The 19,250-nt window shown below is 36.6% G+C and overlaps 1 protein-coding gene and 1 pseudogene across 4 annotated transcripts; both read left to right on the top strand.

The window, feature by feature from the left end:
* The first annotated feature begins 6 nt into the window (after positions 1–6).
* On the top strand, positions 7–2,799 carry LOC111299381 (putative clathrin assembly protein At4g32285 pseudogene; annotated as a pseudogene). 3 transcript variants are annotated; one of them, XR_016329795.1, is made up of 2 exons: positions 7–405; positions 535–2,799. The product of XR_016329795.1 is annotated as a putative clathrin assembly protein At4g32285 pseudogene, transcript variant X2 (transcript). The 3 variants fall into 3 exon arrangements; XR_016329796.1 differs by having other exon boundaries at positions 530–2,799; XR_016329794.1 differs by having other exon boundaries at positions 488–2,799.
* A 12,550-nt stretch (positions 2,800–15,349) lies between these two features.
* Positions 15,350–18,048, top strand: LOC111300439 (uncharacterized). Its single transcript, XM_022896069.2, has 4 exons — positions 15,350–16,099; positions 16,215–16,329; positions 16,588–16,702; positions 16,893–18,048. Exons 1-4 carry the CDS (start codon positions 15,999–16,001, stop codon positions 17,627–17,629), a joined length of 1,068 nt encoding a protein of 355 aa, XP_022751804.1. The 5' UTR covers positions 15,350–15,998; the 3' UTR covers positions 17,630–18,048.
* Positions 18,049–19,250: the final 1,202 nt, after the last annotated feature.

The raw sequence follows: 19,250 nt of genomic DNA, 5'->3' as shown, positions 1-19,250 counted from the left end.
ACAATTGCCCGCAAAGCATCTAATCAGAACCCACTCTCCCTATCTCTTTTTACTCCAACGAAACACGTAAGGTGGTTCCTTTCCGACAACAAGCCCACGCTCCTCCGACATCTCCGCTAAAATAGCTGTCTCTTACCAGATCTCCTACATCCAACTCAACGGACGGCCCCGTTCACTTCCCGCCACCGGACCCCAATCCACTATTTAAATCCACCTTTTCCATTTTCGTCTTTCTCTCCTAGACTTTTCTTACACGGAGGAAAGAAAGAATTTGGACATGAAAGAAGAAACCGTTGCCTTTTGTTGCTAATTGGGTTTTCTTCGCTGAAAAAGTCAACGGATCCGGCGCCGTTGCAGCTGACCAGCAAAGCTCCTCTTCGCCTCCTTACGCCGCAGATCTAGAAGGTAATTTCAAAAAAAATCTTTTTTTTTTCTTTTTTCTCGTTTGCGTTCGGACTTTATTAACAGTTTTAATTAAATTTATTAGATTTCTACTTCGGAGTTTAGCTTTTAGTGACCTTTCTGTTAGATCAGTTTACAAACAAAGGAGGTGATTTTGATTGAAATCGAACGGTCGAGATGGCGCCGAGCACGATTCGAAAAGCGCTTGGGGCCGTTAAAGACCAAACGAGCATAGGAATAGCGAAGGTAGCGAGCAACATGGCGCCGGACCTCGAGGTAGCGATCGTGAAAGCCACGAGCCACGACGATGACCCTGCCGACGAGAAATACATTCGAGAAATCCTCAATATGACCTCGTACTCTCGTGGGTACGTTCACGCGTGCATGTCGGCCTTGTCGAAACGGCTAGGGAAGACACGTGACTGGATCGTGGCACTCAAAGCACTGGTGCTTGTTCACAGGCTGCTGAATGACGGAGATCCGGTGATTCAAGAAGAGATCTTGTATGCTACGAAAAGAGGTACGAGGCTGTTGAATATGTCGGATTTTAGAGATGAGGCGCACTCGAGTTCGTGGGATCATTCCGCTTTTGTAAGAACTTATGCTATGTATTTGGATCAAAGACTTGAATTGATGCTTTTCGATAGGAAAACCAGCGGTGGTAGTGGCGCCGGCGGAAGTAGTCATGGAAATGGTGATGATAGATATGGTGGAAGAGATAATTTGCAGTCACCGCCATCAAGGTCCTACGAGAATGATTATGTAGATTTCAGAAGTGATAATGGATATGGAAATTATGGGATGACTAGGAGAACGAGATCTTATGGTGATATGAGTGAGGCAATGGGGAGAGATGGGAGAGAGGGGAAGAAAACAGTGACCCCATTGAGGGAAATGAAGCCCGAGAGGATTTTAGGGAAGATGGGTCACTTGCAGAGGTTGCTGGACCGGTTCTTGTCATGCCGGCCTATAGGATTGGCTAAGAATAGTAGGATGATCTTGATTGCTTTGTATCCTGTTGTGAAAGAGAGTTTTCAGTTGTATGCGGATATTTGTGAGGTTTTGGCTTTGTTGCTTGATAGGTTTTTTGATATGGAGTATTCGGATTGTGTTAAGGCATTTGACGCATATGCAAGTGTAGCAAAGCAGATTGATGAGTTGATTGCATTTTATAATTGGTGTAAGGATACAGGTGTGGCAAGATCATCAGAGTATCCTGAGGTGCAGAGGATTACGAGTAAGTTGTTGGAGACATTGGAGGAGTTTTTGAGGGATAGGGCTAAGAGGCCAAAGAGTCCAGAAAGGAAGGAGCTTCCTCCTCCACCCAAAGAGGAAGACCCTGCACCAGATATGAATGAAATAAAGGCACTTCCTCCGCCAGAGAATTACACTCCACCACCACCACCCCCAGAGCCTGAAACTATTAAACACCTAGAACCACAAGACGATTTAGTGAATTTGAGGGATGATGCTGTTACAGCTGATGATCAGGGCAACAAATTGGCTTTGGCTTTATTTAATGGTCCTCCAGCTAATAATGGTAATGGATCATGGGAAGCTTTCCCATCAAATGGGCAGCCTGAAGTGACATCTGCTTGGCAAACCCCAGCTGCTGAGCCAGGGAAGGCAGACTGGGAATTGGCTTTGGTTGAGTCAGCTAGTAACTTGTCAAGGCAAAAGGCAGCTTTGGGTGGTGGGCTTGACCCATTATTGTTGAATGGCATGTATGATCAGGGAATGGTAAGGCAGCATGTTAGTACTGCCCAGTTGAGTGGGGGGAGTGCCAGTAGTGTGGCATTGCCAGGGCCAGGGAAGAGCACAACACCAGTTTTGGCTCTTCCAGCACCGGATGGAACAGTTCAGAATGTCAATCAGGACCCATTTGCTGCATCTTTGACCGTTCCACCTCCTTCATATGTACAAATGGCTGACATGGAGAAGAAACAGCATTTGCTTGTCCAGGAACAGCAGGTATGGCAGCAATATGCAAGGGATGGGATGCAAGGTCAAGCTAGTTTGTCCAAGATGAGCAACCCTGGATACTATGGACCTGGACTAATGCCGGTGATGCCTTATGGAATGCCACCAGTCAATGGGATGGGGCCACCATCCGGTTCTTACCATACGCCTTACTGATCTTTCCACATAGAAACAGATTACTTTTCTTTGCCGCCCTTTTGTGTTCTTTTCTGGTTTTCTTTACCTTTTTCGTTTCTTTGGGATGATATGATGTTGTTCCTGCAATTTGTGCACAAAAGTGGGGAGGAGAGGAGAGCAAGGAGACTTCGAGTTCAAATGGTTACTGATTGTGGGGATTTTTGATGCGGGAGATTCATGATCCGGCTGTGTTATCTCTTTGTGTTTTATAATATTATAATATTGACATTCTTATGTTCATTTGTGTGATCGTGATCCTTTTCTTAAGACCATTGAAATGACTCTATAGTAAAATTCAAAATTTGTTTGAATTAACTGGGGTTGATTATCCTAAAAATTTTATTCTCTCATCACCATTTGTAGATTATCATGTCAACTTTTAAAATCTCACGCTGGTTAGGTCTGCCATTGGTTTCACTTTAGCTGGTGAAGTGATAAAAGAGTTAGGTTTGGGTTTCTTGCAATGTCAATGCCTCCACCTCTATATGGCCGTTGTGTTGCTTCAAAAGAACTGTGTTTTGTATTGCTTTAGACCAACATTTAAAATCTTCTAAACCAGAATGCCAGATTTGTTGATCTAGGCCGCTATTTGGGATCACTGCTCATTTTTGTGGGCTCTACGTTATTGTCTATGGAGGATTGTACCTCAAAATTAGTATGTTTTAATACTGCTCAGCTTTGATGTTTCTTCTAATTTCATTTACATAACAAGCTATGCTGGTAGAATTTTGTTTACTGATGAGATAGCTAACCATATCGCTCGCTTTTAGTTCAATGCTTCTACTTTCTTATACTTGAGCATTATTTAAATCATAAATGAAATATTTGCCAAGGCAACGGACATGGAACCCGATTTTTAGTTCAAATCAAGAATCATGATGTTAATAGCTTTGAAAAAGACCTCCGTTGTCTTTAGCTTCAGGAGCAGCAATCTCTCATCTTTTACAACATGGGTTCCGTATTCACTATTTGGTTCCTTTACCCTTTGATGGAGTGATCATCCATGTTTTTGTGCGATGCTTGGCTTAAGGCACGTTTCACATAAACAAAATAACTGGCTTTTTCCCCAGCTTTCTCCTTTCAGGTGTTTGACTGTGGAAAACAGAGGAAATTTACAACAAGACCATTCACACAACCGGACAGCACATAAAAAAAATCCTTTATCCTTTAACATGACGTCGCTTGCTATACTCAAAAACGGCTGGATGGAATCCCGGGAGAACTTTCGGGCGAACAGTAAACGGTCACGCCGCTGTTTCTTAGACGACTAATCAGAGTCGTTGGCTCCGTCGTCATCAGATCTAGGCTTGTCCTTTCTTAGCTGCACGATCAAATGGGCCCCCACCTTGGACGCCACGTACATGCGTGGGTGACCATCGGTGCTGCCGTTCCAGTCCACGTGGGTCAGAGTTGCTGGCACATTGCCACGTGGATCTCGCATGTACACGAGGGTGGGAAAGTAATTTTTTACTGGGTAACACGTGTCCAAGGCCACCTGTCACGGGCCAAGTGTTCCTCCTATTGAAACCACGCGTCCATGCAGTATCAAGATTACTCGTAATCAAGATCAGCCTTCACCGTATCCATTTTCTTCACGGACCAACCAAATTTGATCCTTCAAGCCGCATGCCCACGAGCCTTTTATGGCTTTTGATTCCGTAGGATTGCTTATTTCGAACTCTATAGAGAGGAACCCATCTCTCATCGCGCATCGACCCACGATTCTCTAAGTGACCATGAGCACTCAATTCTGGTCGCAAAGCTTAATGCTTCGAGCACCGACCCTCCAATCTCGTAGGGGCACACAGCCCCGGTTCTCATGATTATTATCACTTCTTGACATGGTGAGAACCCAACACCATGCCCGCCCGTGTCGCACACAAGCTCCTGTATCAAGTTTACGCAAGCCCACAACTAAGCTGGTCGGCAACCAGCTCGGAGCCTCTAGACTCGTCTCATCCCACGGGACTCGGTTCTTAGGGTTTAGACCCTTAGTATTCGTATCGACTGCCCGCACGCATGATTGACACCCAACATCATGCTAGTCCCGCAAGAGAACTTGGGTGGACTGCCTCAGCTACAGCACACCAGTCGCTCACACGCATGGTTGACACCAACCATTATGCTAGTCCCGCAAGGGGACCAACCGCCCGCATGCATGGTTAACACCAACCATCATGCTAGTCCCGCAAGGGACTTGGGTGGATTACCCCAGCTGCAGCACACCTCTCCCGATTGGCCACAGGAGTCTAGCAGCATGCCTGCCTGCTAGCCCGCACATCCCTTTGGCTCGATGACATCCCTCCTACATAAACGCCATTGCATGATCCTTCCGGCTCGATGAGGAAAAACCGATGGGCCTAACGATCTCTATCGTCTAACCTCATGGTTCAATGTAAAGGCGCGATACGAGGCACGTCGGCCCCAACCGCCCCCGAGTTTACCGTGACCCGAGGAAACATTGTGCCACGCTCATGACCTTACGATGCCCGCCCATCTAGCCACCACTAGTGACTAGGAGTAGCTCACTTCAGACTAGTCAGGCCCCCGCCTGTCAGCTAGCCAAAGGGGTAGTGGAAAGCTGACACCAGACGTCCCCCTATAAAAAGCGTTAGAGATTTTCTCAATCTACTACTAGTGACCGTAAGAATGTCTGAAATAGGGACACTTTTCTGTCCAGCCATCTCAGGGCCTTTCTCCAGCTAACTCAGGATCCCGTAACCTTCCTCTTGGTCACCATTGCTCCTTGATTCTGCTCGTTGCTCCACCAACCCACTCGAAGGTGTCCGCACATGGCTTAGACCGACAGCACCTACTGGCTAATTGGTCTCAAGGCACCGGCATACTGCCTTATACTTACCTACATATCTCGAGATTTAGGACATAGATCGTCCACACACAATGTCCCCAAACTATTCTCATGCTCGGAATGCCCGTACACTACTTTCACAGATGACACTCACCAGACTACTTGGCTCGAAGGTGTCCGATCACTATCCCGAACTTTTTCGTATATCTTACGGCCCAAGGCTCCCATTGCCCTCACAACATATTAACATCATGTTCCAAAGCTCCGAATGCACACTCACATTCCTTAGAACCGCTTTTCTACCAATTCGATCTCAATCGCTGCTCGGTTCAATGTCACAGGAGCGAGGCTTGACCATGACACCACCCCCTGGTTGATTGAACTTTGCCCAAGTCATCAGCTCGCCAACTACAAGCCTTGCATGCTTACGTGTAAGCTACCTACACTGGGACCCAATTCTAAAATCCTCCAACTTAACTGCCGGCAGCATCGCATCCGCTCCACGCGCCGCCCACCTGTCGTAGCTCCCAACGTCGTTGTTCAGAATCGATGAAGCTTTTCTTTGACCCAGTTATGGTTTTGTGAGTGAAGTCAAAAGAGTGAGTGTAATAACAACGGCTAAAGGCAAGCAGAGGAGCGAAGCACAAAAAAGAGAGAGTGGGGTGGGGGACAGCATGGTTTTTTCTCCTTTTCTCTGTTAAGCCGAAAGAGAGCAACTTTGAGAAACAGAGACAGAGGAAGCAAAAAAAAAAATTTAGATAGCGAAAGAAAACGACATTAGAGTGAGAAAAAAGTGGGATTTGGTGTTTTCATATGCTAAATCGACGGCGCAAAATGATTCAGGCATGCTTTCATAATTATGTAATAAAAATCATAAAGGCCAGAAAATAGTTGCCATTTATGGTATTTTCATTTTGATGCATGGTCTTATATAGAAATAAATCGATGCTTGTTATGGTAAGTCAGTTGCTTATACCTTAAACTAATTGCTAGATGGATGCTTCGAATTTGATGGAATTTATACGTGGCTGACATGCAAGTGAATTGGACCTACATCATAAGATGTCATATTTAAAAAATAATTTTGAAAATGAATGGGAAGTTCATGTAAAATCCTTCAGTAACTGTGAATCTTCAAAGGAGGCTGAGACTTCAAGTCGCTCGGAAGAGCCGAAGAGAAGAAGACAAATGAAGAACAAGATGTGTTGTCGGCTAGTGGGTGGCTTAGTCCTTTTTGGGCCCAAAAACTTTTGGATTCCGTTTGTGGCCCACACCGCTCGCCTGGTTCAATGTTCTTAGAAATGGCAAAGGGTTGGATGAGAGCAAGTTTTTTTCATTTCGAACTTAATTTGGTTTAATATTAAAATATTAATTTTTAATATTTAATTTGGTTTATATATGCATAAATTTGTAATTAATTTAAAATTAATAAAATATTATTTTTAAATGCACATATCAAATCAAATAAATCTAATATATATAAATATAAAATTAAATAAATAAATAAATAACTTTTTATATATATCGGGTTGGGTCATGATAGGTTTGTTTAAAACTCGACCTAATCTCGATTTAAAAAAAAAACTAATTTGACCCAAAATCTGATTTTTTTTAAAAAAAATTGATCCTATTGGATTAGGTCAGATGGGAACTCGACGGATTTGGGTTAGATTGCCAATCCTAAAAGTCTCCCATCAACTTCATGCACCTAAAAAGCTTTTAGTAGAGCTACTTTGCCATAGTGCCATGCCATAATGAACCAACAAAAGATAGAAGACGTGATGAATTTGATGATAGAAGACAAATTGGTGCAAATATAGAGCTCAAATACTAAAGGGTTTTTTCAAGGCCAATAAATTAATGATTTTTTTTTATGTATAGAACTTAAGATGTTTTGTGAAAGGTAGGTGTTGTAATAAATGAATTTCATCAACTTCAACTAGTAAAAATTTAACCAATATATTTGATGATTCAATCTATTCATCTTAAGTTCCATTTTCGAATAGACATTTTTTTTTGCAATCAGGATAATAATAAACTTCTGACGAGTGTAACTCTTAAGCTATGATACCAAGTAGATAAAGATCGGTTGTCTGCATCAAGGTAATATTAAACATAAGCAGTTCATAATTCAAACATATAACCAAGGTATTATAAACGAAGATCTAAAGGTATAAGATTACGAATTACTAACTTTTAAGAAATCTACAACAAAGAAGACTCTTTTGGCTTATTCTATCTAACTCAATGTCAGAAATAGAACAGAACTAAAATTTTATATGAAGTTGCACTCTGATACCAAGTAGATGAGCGTAACTCTTAGTAGACGAGTGTAACCCTTAGGCTCTGATAGCAAGTAGACAAAGATCAATTGCCGACATCAAGGTAATACCAAATATAAGTAGTTCACAGTTCAAAAATATAATCAATGTATTCTAATCGGTGTTCAAGACTTAACACTTTTTTGGCATAACGTCGAATTGATGGCCTAACTTTTATGGAGACATGCCTTTCACTATGGTAGCCTATTTTAATATTCATCAGTATAGTAACTTTTCTTTGACTAAATGGATTAATAGTCTGCTTGACAATTCTACAAGGCTTTTCGATACAAAAGACCCATAATATTGTGACAATTACAGAGCATACTTCACTTATATCAATGCAAACTATCATATAGAAACTCTTTCTAATTTTAAACCTAACAATTGAAAAAAGAGGAAAGAATCACCAAAAAAGATGAAAGGTTTTAGAAAAACATATTTACATAAAACTTCTTTAGAGAAAAAAAACTTCTAAGTGAAAGATGATCTGCCTTCTCCAAAAATGAGTTATAAATTTATATAAGGAGAAAAATAAGCAAATGAGACTTATAATAATTACATCAGGTCTATAACTTAAGATAAAGCAAATTACTAGAATTAAAGTAATTTTAATAAAGTCAAGGCAAGATTTTTTTTTTTTATCAAAGTAGCTTTAATAAAATTGACTTGACTCGAAAATGACTTAAAGCATATCTTGACACAAAGTATAAAATAGACATAAAGTTAATGTTAATGAAAGTAAAACTTAAGTTGATGTTGATGTTGATGTCAACATTGGTGTTGACATATCATTATCACACTTTATCTTGGAGTCTTTGTAGCAATCTTCAACGCATCTTGAAATCATCACACATAATTATACATAATTAGACTAAAATAAAAAATTTCTTCTAGCTTCAACTCTATGACTAAATTTCTAACTGGATCAAATCATTACTTGAAAGAATGGTGGGTATGTTTTAGAGATAGGTTTAAATATGAATTATCTGCACCTGAAGTAAAATCATAATCCATATTTTCTAAGTATTGGTTTGGGTCAAAATCTTCGTACAAATCTTGTGAATCTTGCCATTCCATTTCTTTAATGATATCAAAGGGAATCCAGTAGGGGTTTCAATCTATTGGTCCAGATTGTCAAGTTCAAATCTTGTTGTTTCAAGAAGAGGTTATTTCCATGCACTATCAAATCTTGTTTCATAAATCTTCTTATCAATCTTGAATTGGTAGTTATATCGCAAGGGGTAGTTACCCTATGAATATTATCTTGGAGCTTTGGCTAAATTTGACTAGAAATCTTATGGTTTATCCCACATATCTATCCTTAAAACTTTATGTATTTAGTAAGATGGTCAAATAAGAAATTTGATAATGAATAACCTTGTGAGTTATAAATTACCATGTAAGAAAAATATTATGGTTCATCTATCAAATAATTGTAAGATCTGTGAAAGACTAGAATGATATAAAAATAAAAAAATACTTTAGTATATCTCTCATAGGTTTCTATCTATTGGATCCATATGGGAATGGGTCTAAACCATTAGAAGAAAAATATGAGGTGTTGATGACTATGGTTCATTTGATTTCTTTTTGGATTGATGGTTTTGGATTAATGGTCAATAGGTGAAAAGTGTGAAGTAATCTTTTAAGCTTTGGAAGTGAGAATTTTATAACAATGTAGTGAATGTGACAAAGGTACCACATAAAGTAAATGATTTTTTGGGGAACCAAAATGGGTTAGGGAATTTGAAAGGATGAATGAAAAGGTAGTCTGGGTGTATTCCATGGGATCTAATGGAAATGATTCTAAATCTTTTAAGTATCTTAGACTAGTATTTGAACAAGAGATGTAGGGTTTTTTGGTCAAAGGATTTAGTTGTGATTAATTCTAAGTAACTCTGGAGGAAGTTTTTCAACTAAAATATTGAAAAATTCATCAGAAAAGTCAAATTCATCATTAGGGTGAGGTTTTTTTTAGGGAAGAACAAAGGATTTTTTTAAGATGAGGCTTAAAAGAAAAAAAAGTGAGGGCGATGGGTTCATCATTGATATTATAAAAATGATCTTTAAAGAACTAAAAAGAGATTTGGATAACATATCTAAGAGAACATTATCCTTTCTGTAGTGAAGGAATACTTTAAAAACATGATGAAAGTCTGAGTAACTGTACATTTGGCATCTATTTTTTTTTTAAATTAAGCATCTAGTCAAAAATTAACATATCTAGTTTTCACAAAAAAGTGGTTCCAATGAGGTGAAATTCAAATATTTGAATTTCATATTTCACTGTTAAAATCTTTTTTAATGTAGAATGATAATAGATTTTTGAATTTTTAAATCTACCACTTTTGTATTCACATATTTGTCTATTTTCATTTTTTTTCTTCAATCAATATTGTTGATCAATATTTGTCGCTTGCATTTATATGTAATATTCTCTTTTCATCTAATGAAATCTTTAAAGTTAGAAGTGACTACGATATTCTCTTCAGCATCTGTACTGATTGTGTCTACTTCTAGGATCACTTGGATGGTTATTTCTTGAGTATCTATCTAAAAAGATGAGTTATCTGAGTAAAATCTAAAAAAAATTACTTATATAATTGATTATGTCGAGGAATTATTGCACTTGTTCCTTAGAGAGATTTTCATCAAAAAAATCTTCAAGTTTTTTTAACAATGTGAGATTGAGCAATGTACTAACCATTTTTTAAATGTATACCTAGAAAATTAATTTGTATGGCACTAATGATCATTTTTTTCTCTGAGAGCATGATTTCATACTTTTGGACAATCATCTAAAACTTATCTAATAACCGTGCATGAAATGTGATATCTAAAAGGAAAAGAAGAATATCATCAGTGTAGATTAGTGCATGCTCTAAAATTAAGGCAAAAATCTTTGTCATCATTTTTTGAAACAATGAAAAAGTTACTTTTAAATCAAAGGGCATAGCTATCCACTAAAAATAGTATTGTAGGATGCAAAATATCATTTTGTATCTGTCCAATGGATGTATACATAATTACCAAAATCTTGCCTTAAGGTCAAACTTTGAGAAAAATTTAGCTTGTGACAGGTTTGCGAAACAATGATTTTCTATTGGAAAGAGAAAACTTATCATCTATAAAGAAAACATTAAGAGACTTACAATTAATCACCAATCTTAATTTTTCAGAAACTTGTTCTGATATTTTATTGACATAAAACACTTTACACACCTATGAAGAAGAAGGTTATTTTAATTAATTCTTAAGCTTTGAGCTGTGAACATTTTACAATTGCTAGCTTCATATGATCTAGGTTTATTCTTGAATAACTAGCTTTTATGAGATTGACATTTTCATCTGTCTTGAAGGAAAAGAGAAATAAAAAAATCAAGGTATTGTCAAAATGGATTTTTACACGAAATCTGAATGAACTTTTACTTAAATTCTTGAAACAAATTTGTTTGGATTGTGAAGAGGTTTGAAAGATATTTTCAAGGTTGAAAATAACTTTCAAACTTGACACATTTTTCACTGAGTCTTAAACTTAGTATACTGGTAATAATATCAAAACTAATAATTAGGTTCTTTTGCAAAAGTGAGGATCTTAAAATTCTTTGGGTCATCAACAACCTGAGAATATTTAAAAGGTAATAAGATTGCTAATAAAATCTATAGAGAATACATTCTCGTCAGTGATCTTGAAAAATATTTTCTATTTTTTTCAAAGGGTTTTGGATAAAACAATGTGGTTGACTATAGTTTGGACAACACTTATATTAAAAAAGGTTCTGACCATTATAGAATAAGAGTATTTATGGCTAAAGATTGGTGCTAGGGCTAAAGGTATTGTTAAAGGTTGAAAGGTTTAGATTTTTTAGAGTTTTTAAATTGTCATGAATTCAATATAATGATCATCTTCTGAGTAGTCATCTATGTCTGAGTCTGAGCTTTCATCATCATATTATCTGATCATGAATAATAATCTTTTAGTCTGTTCATCATCAAAGAAGAAAACTGATTTAAGGTCTTTATTTGAAAGATTAATACCAAATATATTAGTAATATCATGTATCATCTTTACTGACTTTTTGTTTGACTTTGGATAGTTTTTGTAAAATACCTTGGTTTACCACAAAAAAACATATGTTTTCTTTCTTTTTTGGGTTTTTTTTCTTTTTATCAAACTTGAATTTCTAGAATTTTTTGGGTTTTTTTATAGCTTTGAAAAGTTTTTTATGTTTGGAAAAATGAGAGCTTTTAGGGGATCTGATCTTTTTAAAGTGTTTTTTTTTTTCTTTTAACTGCAAAGACATGAGAAATCTTTAGAAAAACATTTAATATGTAAACATATTGAAGAGTAAGAACATGGTTTATCCATCTTTCTAAAGTTGTTCACCAAATTTGTAATGTATTTGTTCTCTTTGTAAATTTTGTTAAGAGCTCTTATCATCATCTTATAGATTTCATTAAGATTCATTGTTCTCCAATCAAAATACCTTAAGTTCAATTGAGTTCTAGTTTACTAAGCAAGTTTTTTTGAAACAGAGTTGAGAAAAGTTTGCTTTAGGTTGACATCATCAAATTCACTAAGTATGTAAAAATATTAGAAAAAACTATTGATAATGTCTGTCAAGGTCTTTTGGATGAAGTGAACAGCACTTTAACTTAAAAATTATTCTCTGAGCTTTTTTAATCTGTGAGTTTGTTGGCCACAAAATATTACTGAAAATTGATATACAACTTTTATGATTGTTGGGTATTAGAGAAATTGTAACTGTTTATATTCACCAATATTATCCTAAAAATTCTTGAGGGTTTCAATCAGTCTTAAAACAAATTTAATTCAAATCATATTCATCGTAACATTGGATTAGAGTTTAATTCAACAAGTTCCCATGCTAAAAATTTTTCAAATCTTGAAGGCCATTTGAAAGGATGAATATCATTAATTATGACCACCGAAAACTTTGATGTCAAAAAAGGGACATGTGTTTGTAGAGAAGAGGGTTGTTGTTGTTTAGCATCTATTACTTTAGGGTTGTGCACTTTAGGGTTATCTTTTGAAACTTCAACTGTTAGTTTTATCATGAAAATTTATGGGAGTATATCATTTAAATCATCATGTTGTTTAAAAGTTTATCATTTTTTATTTGAGATTCTGTTTCATATTTGGTAAGAAAGACATCTTCAATAAAAACTTAAAGAAGATGCTCTTATGCCATTTGTTGTAGCATTTCTACGAAAATATTTAGACTGGGTTAAATCATGAGTTGTGTTGGTGGTTTTGGAAGAGAGGTGATTTCAGGGGTGGGGTTTGAGGAAGTAGCAATGGTGTTTATGCTTAGTTTTGGTTTTGAAGGTTATGAAAATGGTTGTTCTACAATTTTTTTAGGTTTTTGGTCAACTGATTATTTTTCTCTAAATCTGTGAATCCACTTTTTAGTTGTGCTAAATGGAGATTATTCTGGTTGCTCTGACATTAGTGTAAAATATTGTCTTAATTGTGAAGGTACTGATGTAAGGGGAGGTTTGTATTGAAAATGTGTGAAAAAATGTTTATGAGGTGAAGGTGAGGTGTAAGGTTGATATTGAGGTGAAGGTGAGGTGTAAGGTTAATATTGAGGTGAAGCATGGCTTGGTATGGAGTATCATGCATTCTGGTATTAATGGAAGTAAATATACTAAAGGTTGGTGGTTGTTACTGTTGTTTTTTATGGAGTTAATTTTAAAGTATCTGTAAGTTGAAACTTCAGACTTTTCATCTCTTTTTCTCTTTCTGTAAAAGCATGGGTATAACCAATTTTGGCTTTTGCTGTGTATTTGAGTTCTTGATATAGAGTTATTATCCTTGTCTGAATATCAAAAATAATATTCTAAAGGTTAACGAGACTCTGATCAAAATGTTGGCTTACTTGATCTAGCTTGTGCTATATCCTATATAAATATATATTCTGTTGAATAAAGTTCTCTATCTGCCTGTTCAAAATTGCTTCTGCTCGTAAAACACTTTTTTGGTTTTCATGCTTATCTTTGTCAATAAGATTTGAGATTTTTGAAATGTGTTTGTATTGATCTCTATGGAATTCTTAGAAAAGAGAAAATTTTGAATAATAAGAAGATTGATTTGGTTGCATTATATACATTTAAAGTAAAAATTGGTTTGGTTCTAGGTTTTGATGTTTTTGGGGTTTATAGGTTTATGAAAGATTTGGCTTTTCTTTTTTTGGTTAAATGACATAATAATCAAAATTTTTTTGAGAGTTCACCAAGGAGATCAATTTCAGGGTCTCATTTTTCATATTGTTCTTTTAGCTTTTGCTGTGAAGATTTTTTTAAAATTTTTTTTTGTAATCATCATCATCATCAAGAAAGCTTCTATAGTTGTCTTTCTGACATCTTTTGCATCTACAATCAATGTCCCAATAGTAATGGTCTTTTAGATATCTATATGCGTATACAAGTTTTCCTTTAAGTTTGAAGTGTGTAACTAATACATTTAGTTCAGCTTGATATGGTTGTATCATAAACTATGTAGGCAAGATATTAGGGTAAGAATCTCTTTTTCTTTGCTGTGATCAAACTCAATTGTCACAGTACCATCTGAGTTTATTTTGTAGGTAAGATCAAAGTGTTAGATTAGTTCATCTTGCTTCAAAATATTTTGGTAACTTATTGTCCATGACTTAGAAAGTAAAGCAACAAGTTTTTCATTTGATATTTACTTTGGAATATGAACACATCTAAGATTTTTATCTGCAGCTTCTAGTTTTACAAATACAGCATCACTAGAGTTAGGTAGAGCCAAATTTGTGGTATGATCTTGAATTTTATATGTCATTGGATAGTGAAGTGTTGCTTGGAATCCTTTTATCTTAGTTCCTACAATTTGCACTTGAACTTTTAAGACATCTAGTAGTGTTAGATCATAAAGAGACATGCTATTGTTTGGAAAAACCATAAAGAAGATAGTTCATGTATTTAGCGTCATCTTAACTATGTCAAGTAATGTTGATAGTCATTGAATTTTGTATCTAGCAAAGCCATCTGGGTACAAGCAAGAATACCATTTTTATGATAAAGTTTTAATGCAATTATGATAGCACCAAAATGAATCTGAGTATATTATTGATCCAATCATTATTGTGAAAATTTTGAAAAATCTTAAGAGTAATAAAATATTATTAAGATATAGTTGAAAGAATACGCTGATCAAAGTTTGAAGATTAAATATTTTTTTGATGCTTGATATTTTAATTTTATTAGAGTTTTTATGGATTTAAAAAAGAAATAGGGATTTACAAGAGGAATATATGTTTCTTGAACTTTTTAATTTCATAAAAAAAATTTAATTTAAAAAAAAAACTTTTTAATTACAGAAAACGAGAATAAAGTAAACTAAACATGAATTTTGACCCAGCAAATCCAACACCATCAAGGAGGAAACCAAACCCAAAGCCATTGCATCAAAACACAAGAGATAACACTATTCTTCGATCACCATGATTTGTTAGATTACTATTTCAAAAAAATATCTTGACTCAGTAGTTTGAAACCACCCAAATTGTATTAGGTGATGTCTAGGGCCTCTTAGCATGAAATATCGCCGTAGGCCGGCATATCTGCAGTGGCAGCAGGCTAAATATGGGTCCAGGACCAACATCTCTTTGGCGCTCGGGCGTGTGAATTGTGATGAAAATTTTGCCAGGGTTTTGTGAAATGTGAAGATTTGGCAAGTCTTTGTAGAGGCAGAAGCAAGGGGTTGGGGTTACAAAGATTGCCACCGACAGTGACAATGTGATCAATTCGACTACCCCTACCACTAGCATGTATCTATGGCCAGGACAGTAAGATAGTACAAAAGAGCCAAAACAAACGATAAAAAAAAAAAGAGAGACCCTTGGGGCTTTGGGGAAACAGGCATTTGGATGAGTGGGGGACACACCAAACTCATCAATCAAACCCCTTTCAAATTATTGAGTTTGTGACGGAAAGGAAAGAAAAGGAAGCCCCAAATCAAGAAACCCCCCCATTACTCTCTCTTTTTAACTTCTTATATTTTGCTTGGTACAGCAGTAACAGCACTGCATTCTGTTTTGGTCAGTGTATGAAAAAGGAAATCAAAACATAAGCTACCACAAGGATAGGCGATGAGGATCGTGCAGTTTCAACTCTTATCTTACCTCTTTTCCTAGGTCTTCTTAACTACACTAGATCAAAAAGCTGAAGACACGGTGCCGTGGTCGTTGTTTCTCTTTGAAGAAACAAAAAGCCTTCTCTCTTCTGTCTTTCCTTGTTCACTCAAAGAATCATTGAAGATGCCTAGACCAGGTCCAAGACCTTATGTCTGTGAGAGAAGAGCTTGGCACAGTGATAGACACCAACCCATGAGAGGTTCTCTCATTCAAGAAATTATCAGGTCCTTCCCACTCTTACTTTATATATTTCTTTTATTTGCATTTATTTCCCACTCAGTAAATTTGTTTATCACTAGTTTTTTTTTTGTCTTTTTTCTATGTATTTGAATTATTTAGAGTTGTAAATGAGACTCATAGCCCAGCAACTAAGAAGAACAAGGAATGGCAAGAGAAACTCCCTGTTGTTGTCTTAAAAGCAGAAGAAATTATGTATTCCAAAGCCAATTCTGAGGTAAAAATTTTCTTTTTGCCACTGTCAATTACAAACTTAACACTGCTTATACTCCTCTGCTTGGCTATATTTTGTTTCAAATGAAAAGAACAAACCTTGATCGCGATCTTTTCTATTGTTTCCACCCGCTCTTTTCTTGTATATTTTGGAAAACCAAGTAATGTTTTAGGTTTTCTTCTTCTTCTTCTTTAGAGGAGGGGATTGGATTGGTCTTGTTGATCTGTCAAGCTCATATTTTGCGTTCTAATTGTTTCATAGGCTGAGTACATGGACCTTGAAACCCTCCGGAATCGAACAAATGATGCCATTAACACAATCATTAGACGCGATGAGAGTACTGAAACCGGAGAGCTTCTTCAACCTTGTATTGAAGGTACCCTTTCAATTCTGTTGCCTAATTTCCTCCGTTTGAATCTGAAGCCAAATATGCATAAGTGGAATTGGGTCTTTGTTGCTTCTGGGATAATTTCTGGCTTAATTTTGAACAGCACTCGCTTCAAATGTACCTTTTATAAAGTGTATTTTTTCCTGAGATGTGATTTATCTATTTTATTGTTGGTTAGCTGCTCTCAGTTTGGGCTGCACAGCAAGAAGAACCTTGAGGAGCCAACGCAATTCTAATCCAAGATGTTACCTTCACCCAGGCACACAAGAAGCAGAGAACACTACTCAAGGAAATCTCACAACTAACTCACATTGCATGGCTAGTTATTGCTGCTTAATGAAACCCACAACCATGAATATGACTCATTTGGGCCCTGAATCTCAGAAACACATTGCCCAGAACAGTAATTGCACCACTAACAAGTTTCCTTTTGCATCTGAGAATGGTTCTCTTCCTAGTAATAACCAATGCTTACGTATAGAGAAGTATCCTCCTAATCTACATTCAGTTTATCCTCTTTGCTATGGAAACCACCTTAAATTGGATGAACTGCGGCATGGTTTTGGAATCTTCCCTAAGTCACTTTCTAACACTGTAGAGCCTGCTAAGATGGGTTTCATTCATAACCTCTTCTCTTCTGATATGGACTTTTCAAATAAGATGAACCAAACAGATGTTAGAAATACTTCTAACAACCCACATGAAATTGCCTGTGATCTATCCTTGCGGTTGGGCCCGCTTTCAACACCTAGAATGAGTGCTGGAAACGGTCGGCCTCAGGAAATTGAAGACACTGGTTCAACCTTTCTAGAGTGGAACAAGTTCAGTGATCTAACACCACCAATTGATAAATATTTATCTTCATTTCCTAGGAGCAGTAGAGATGACCCCTTGAACTCATCTTCAAGTGAATAGAATTTTGAAGGTGAACATATGAATGTTGATGCAACAATGAGAAAGCGAAAGGCAGTTTATGCTCCACCAGTGGATCAGCAATTTTGTTTGCCTCTGAAGCTTCCTTACAGCCATTTAACTGGAAGAATGGAAAGTGTAGGTTCCTAGACATGGCCTTACATGTTGAAGTCTTTAGACCTTTTGGACCATTGACACGGCCCTAGTGAGTATGTGCTGTTAAAGCCCTTTTTTTTTGCCTTTTTATTTTTTATTTTATTTTATTTTTGTTATAGTTATGTGTTGATGAGCGGTGTGAAAATGTTGCAAGAATCAAGAATGTGAGGTGTAAATATTTGGAGTAAGTTTCAGTTAGATGAGGCAATCATCAACAAACTGACAGAAGAGACCATTGATCCGCAATTTATAAAGAATGTTTTCTTACATGTGTTGTTGCTTGTAGAACTTATAACCCTGTGATTTTCACTTTTGATACACTATTCCTTGTGTCTGCTCGATGCTTTTATTTGATAAAAACACCCTTGAAAACACTAAAGTCGAAAAGCATGAGAATATAGTCATGCTTTGATACTGTTATCTAGGCAACTTAGCCATGTACCTTTTGTGTGATTAGTTCTGCTTAGTTGTGGTTTTGACACATGGATTTTTTATTATCCTTCAGGAAAAGTGGTTCTTTTCTCATCAGCCGGCCTTGAACTTGTCCATTAGAAGAAAAATCTCATTAATGGACAAGTTATCTCACCAGTGGACAACTTGTCCGACTGGCTAGATTGAGAAGTATTGCAAAAGCTAAGAAATGAAAATCACAAAAGCGTTTGTTTGTGGGCCCTTAATACTTGGTCCATTAGGGGGGGGTAGAAATCATTAATGAATCGCTTTTTCTTTGTTTGAGTTAGTGGGTTTGTGGCTAATGGTTCTGTTGCACTGGCAGCCATTGGTGGGGTCAGATTCTAAGCTTGCTTGTTTTCAAGTTTCAAACCTTGATTGTGATGGAGAATATGAACCTTTCTGATTATGTAATTTTTATCTTTAAAAAAGCTTAGGGAAAGATCTTCCAAAGTATGAACGAAGGTTTAAAGGTTCTTGCCATCAGAGTGTAAAATGACCGACTCTTGTTGCTTCAAGTTCATCTATGTGAGATTGCAATTGGGAACCTCAGGCATCTTTGAAGGTTGATATTGAGAAGATCGACGAATCCCCAGCTAACAAAGTTCAGCATGCTGTTTGCTGTACACAATTGAGACTCACATCAAGGGAAAGCGCTGCTCATATCACATGTTCTACTTATTTTATGGAGCATAGTATCAAAATGGGAGCAAAATTGATCCTACTCTTGGTTGGAAAGTATAAATGAACGAAAGCTATTGATGGGGCGATACTGCTTCATGATTTGCTGCAGTATGATCATTTATTCAAACGACCTAAACATAACCGAATTCAGGTAGCGGTACAAAACTGAAAGTATTCTGTAACTGAGTTATATTTTGTGGAAAAATTAGTGTACAATTTGTCTTAGTCACAAACGCTCTTGGCGTTACAAAAGGGGGTCAGTTAAAGAAGTTGCAGAACAAACAGTTTAGGGGGAGGAAGAAGAAGACGAGCTATAATGAAAATCAATTGGCAG

This window comes from Durio zibethinus, chromosome 18 (assembly GCF_047325235.1).
Source record: "Durio zibethinus cultivar Kanyao isolate XHJ-2024 chromosome 18, ASM4732523v1, whole genome shotgun sequence".
Classification (NCBI taxonomy): Eukaryota; Viridiplantae; Streptophyta; class Magnoliopsida; order Malvales; family Malvaceae; genus Durio; species Durio zibethinus.
This window is presented reverse-complemented; position numbering and strand designations above follow the sequence as displayed.

Coding starts and splice junctions, on each gene's coding strand:
- LOC111300439 (XM_022896069.2), top strand. CDS start 15,999: ATGCCTAGACCAGGTCCAAGACCTTATGTCTGTGAGAGAAGAGCTTGG. Junction 16,100..16,214: donor CTCATTCAAGAAATTATCAG/GTCCTTCCCACT, acceptor TGAATTATTTAG/AGTTGTAAATGAGACTCATA. Junction 16,330..16,587: donor ATTCCAAAGCCAATTCTGAG/GTAAAAATTTTC, acceptor ATTGTTTCATAG/GCTGAGTACATGGACCTTGA.